We start from the raw sequence: 3625 nt of genomic DNA on the forward strand, positions 1-3625 counted from the left end.
AGATGGGATCCATGTTTACTCCTTCACCAAACTGTCTAACACATTGGAACTATGTAGCAAGTGGATTGGCCATCATTCTTAATATTAATATGCTAAAATCTAGTAGTATTATTGGTTTGTAGCTTTTCTCATTAGTTACTGCTTCTGAGTAAAAACTCCATAACTGTATTCCAAAAACTTCCCACTGATCTGAGCCAGATCCTTTTAACATTTAGTTCCCTTGTAACATTGTAGTAGTCTACACTATGAAAAAATGGGCTCAACAAATAGTCATCACCACATCAGTTATTTTCAATTTTGTTTAATTTTTGACTTAATCTACATATAAACTGTATCTTTTTGCAAAAATTTAAAAAGCAGTAATATCTCTTCAGCTTTCATATTTCAGTGGAGGTAGTTTCTGAGACAGCAAAAGTAGTAATTTTGAGGATTTTGCCTCAAATGAAGGAAATGATCACCTTACATATGCCCCTCATCCTCCTTAGTAGTAGAAGGGATTGTGGTGCTTGACAGACCCCATTTTCCCTTCTTCTGATGCTCCTCACAGGTCACGCCCAGGTTCAGTTGTTCCCTTTCCTGCTGCTCCTCATACGGTATGGATGTTGTCTTTTGGATATGCCATGTCTCTAGTTGCTCCCCTTTTGTGTTGCATCCTGCCTGTGGGAGCATAGGAACTGTTTGTTCTTGTTCCTGCGCTGCTGCATTGTCTTTAGAGGAAGCAAACATATGCACCTTGCTCTCATCGTCCTTGGCTTCTTGGTCTTCATTCAGGGAGGGTATTTCAAGATTGCCAGTGTATAGGTTGTCCTTTCGTACACACAGTTCTTCAGAGGTTCCACTCAAAGGCAAAGAGCTCAGCTTTGCAAGTCCTAGAGGCCGTTGCACTTCTAAGTAAAGAGTACCCTGATGGTCCTGATCCTCCTTGTCATAGGTGCCCTCAGACCCAGAATCCCCACAGTCCAATTTTCTTTGCTGTTCTTTCTCACAGCTTATGTTGTCAGGAAGTGTAGTGGTATGTTCTGATGCATTGAGCTTTAGCTTCTCCTGTTCTTCAGTATAGGCAGTGCCCTTAGATCCGGAATGTGCATAATCTAGACCTTCTTGCATTTCCTTTTCATCATGATGTGTGCTAATTTGTTCCAGTAAAAGAAGCTGCTGTGCATCTGAGTGTTTTTGCTTTGCAACATGAGTAACAACATCCTGAGGCAAACTGTTTATATATGCTAGTTTTTGCAAATCCATTGTGCAAGCTACACCCAGGGGCAATGTAGTTGTGTTTTCTTTTGCAACAGCTTGTAGATCCATCTGGTGGGGAACATACTGATGATCTTCTGACATGCTGAGAAAGCTCTCTAATGTTGAGCTTCTGATAGCTTGTGTGTCTTCCTGTTCCTTCTCACAGGTTGTGTCCTCTGATGGAAAGCTCATAGCTTTGGGTAAAATAGGCAGCTGGTCTTCTTGGTCAAACAAGTTTATCACATTGGAGGAGGTTTCTCTTACAAAATCTAAAAGCTGTTGTACTTCTGGCTGTTCTTGTTCATCATTTCCACACATGGTAGACAAAATATCTGGGTATTTTTGTTCCACAGGCTGCTGTACCTCCTGGTTTGTGTTATCTTTGTAAGCCTGCTCCTCCTTGTGAACATCTCCTTTAGATACAGGATTTATTTGACTCTGGAACACTGGTTTCTCCATGTTATGGGTGATACCCATACCATGTTGTTGTTGCCTCCCAACCTGCTGTTCCTCATTGCATGGTACAGCTGGTTGGTTGAACAGTTCCTGCAAAGAAGTTGTGCCCTTGGAATCAATACTAGTGTTTTGTTGCTCTTGGTTTTCATTGGCAGTCAATGTACTGTTTGGTTCTAGTTCTCTAGCCTGCTGCAGCTCCTGGAATGGCACATCTTGGTGACTCCGCTTCTGGTCCTTCTTACAGGGCAAACCTTCCAATATAATCCCTGCATGATCTCTTCCTTTTTGTTGTTCCTTTTCATTGGTTACTTCTTCGAGCACTGCACTCAGCAATTCAGTTTTTCTATGTTGTCTGTTTTCTTCAGCTGCCATAATTAGATACTCCTTCCCTTCTTCAGGGGGATCACCCTCTAATTTTGCACCCACCACCCTTTTCTTTACCTTTTCCAAAGATAATACACTCATATTATCTGATCCCTCCTTTTGTTGTGGCGTTTGGAAAGTATTTGCACTTGTTTTTTCATCACATTCTCCTTGCTTTTCTTCCAAAAATATATCACTTAAAGGCAAAGGTATATGGGGATCTTGAATTTTTCTGTCATAGGTCTGGGTACATACTGCCAAAGCTGGCTTGATGGCCCCTGTTTGTACACCCAAGTCACCTGCAGGTGTCATGTTCCAATAGTCTTGACCCATGTTCTGCTGTCTTTGCTCAAACATGGTGACATCACAGGATAGATCTTCAGGATAATTCTTTTTCTCGTTTTTCTTCTTTCTGTCCTTGGGTCTCCTCCCTGGCAAGTACAACCGCCTGTCAACATAGAAGATATGAATAGGGACTGAAATGAGCATCTCTTCTCAGCCCTGTATTCTAATATCACAACAGCCTAGCAGTGACCTCAATCAGTGTGCCTAATTATAAATTTCTAAGAATTTGTAAGTGCTTAACAAAGACCAGAGCTTTCCAAACTGGGTGTCACAACACATTAGCATGTTGGCTGCAGTGTGTAGGTCTGTTGTGTGAACACTCCCCGCATTTCTTCTGGGACTGGAAAGGGGTTAGTTTAACCTCTGGTTTGCTAATTAGTGTGTTGCGAAATGATGCATGTCACCAACATGAAAAGTTTGGAAAGCTCTGTTACAGACTGTTAAATTTATGCATAGGTGCTTATTCCCTGGGGCCCTGGGTGCCCGAGCACCCACAAAATTCCCCATGAAGGGGCTGGGCACCCATGCACACTGCATGGCACCCACAGTCCTGGACACCCATGGTCGCAGGGCCAAGCTGGCACGCCTGAATTCATGGCTCTCTAAACATTTCTTGGTTCTGTTAACTGGGAAATGCCATCTCTAAACTTTGTCTTCCAACAAATCAGCCACTGTGTGAAAAAAACAACCATTCATACCTTCTAGGGATGCAGCAACACAAGGCTGAGGCTTGGAAACACCTAGAAGTGTGCTCTTCTTCAGCAGCATTTGCATCTTCTATAGCATCTGCACAACTTACAACCTTCTCTTCACTCATGCCCCAAAATAAAGAGTAGAAAAATAAAAGTCTTAGAAAGGAAGAACACTGACTCTTAGCCAGTGCTTGGCTTCTATGCGCTTAAAAAATGGATTTTGTTGACCACTGGCAACATAATGGCCACATTTACCAGCTAGTGTGGCTTGTATGGCAATAGCAAACTGAATCTTTATACGAACATCTTTGTGACATCACCAGTTCTAGAAGGCTGTTGGGTAACCATAACAGCATGGCTATGGCTCCCAGAAATGGAACATTTGTGCTATGATATGACACTAATTTGCTTATTTGATACATCATTACTTTAGCTTTATGAATGCATAACCTTGACATTTTCATGAATTTCCTCCATGAATCTGTCTAATCCTCTTTTAAAGCCACCCAAGTTGGTGGGCATCATTATCTCTT

General features: G+C 42.0%; 1 protein-coding gene across 2 annotated transcripts; it reads right to left on the minus strand.

Annotated features, from left to right (window-relative positions):
- Positions 1-307: 307 nt before the first annotated feature.
- Positions 308-3394, minus strand: LOC117047500. 2 transcript variants are annotated; one of them, XM_033150717.1, is made up of 2 exons: positions 3099-3394; positions 308-2503 (listed from the first exon to the last, which is right to left on the minus strand). In XM_033150717.1, the coding sequence occupies exons 1-2, from the start codon at positions 3215-3217 to the stop codon at positions 460-462; spliced, it is 2163 nt and encodes a 720-aa protein (XP_033006608.1). In that variant the 5' UTR covers positions 3218-3394; the 3' UTR covers positions 308-459. The 2 variants fall into 2 exon arrangements, with proteins under 2 accessions (XP_033006608.1, XP_033006609.1); XM_033150718.1 differs by having other exon boundaries at positions 308-2486; positions 3099-3205.
- Between the last annotated feature and the right edge of the window lie 231 nt (positions 3395-3625).

The sequence above is a fragment of the Lacerta agilis genome, chromosome 5, assembly GCF_009819535.1.
Source record: "Lacerta agilis isolate rLacAgi1 chromosome 5, rLacAgi1.pri, whole genome shotgun sequence".
Classification (NCBI taxonomy): Eukaryota; Metazoa; Chordata; class Lepidosauria; order Squamata; family Lacertidae; genus Lacerta; species Lacerta agilis.

Excerpts from the sequence above, each read along its gene's own strand:
- LOC117047500 (XM_033150717.1), bottom strand. The coding sequence starts at position 3,217 with ATGAGTGAAGAGAAGGTTGTAAGTTGTGCAGATGCTATAGAAGATGCA. Across the intron at positions 2,504-3,098 it reads TGTTGCTGCATCCCTAGAAG|GCGGTTGTACTTGCCAGGGA; the intron begins GTATGAATGGTT and ends CTATGTTGACAG.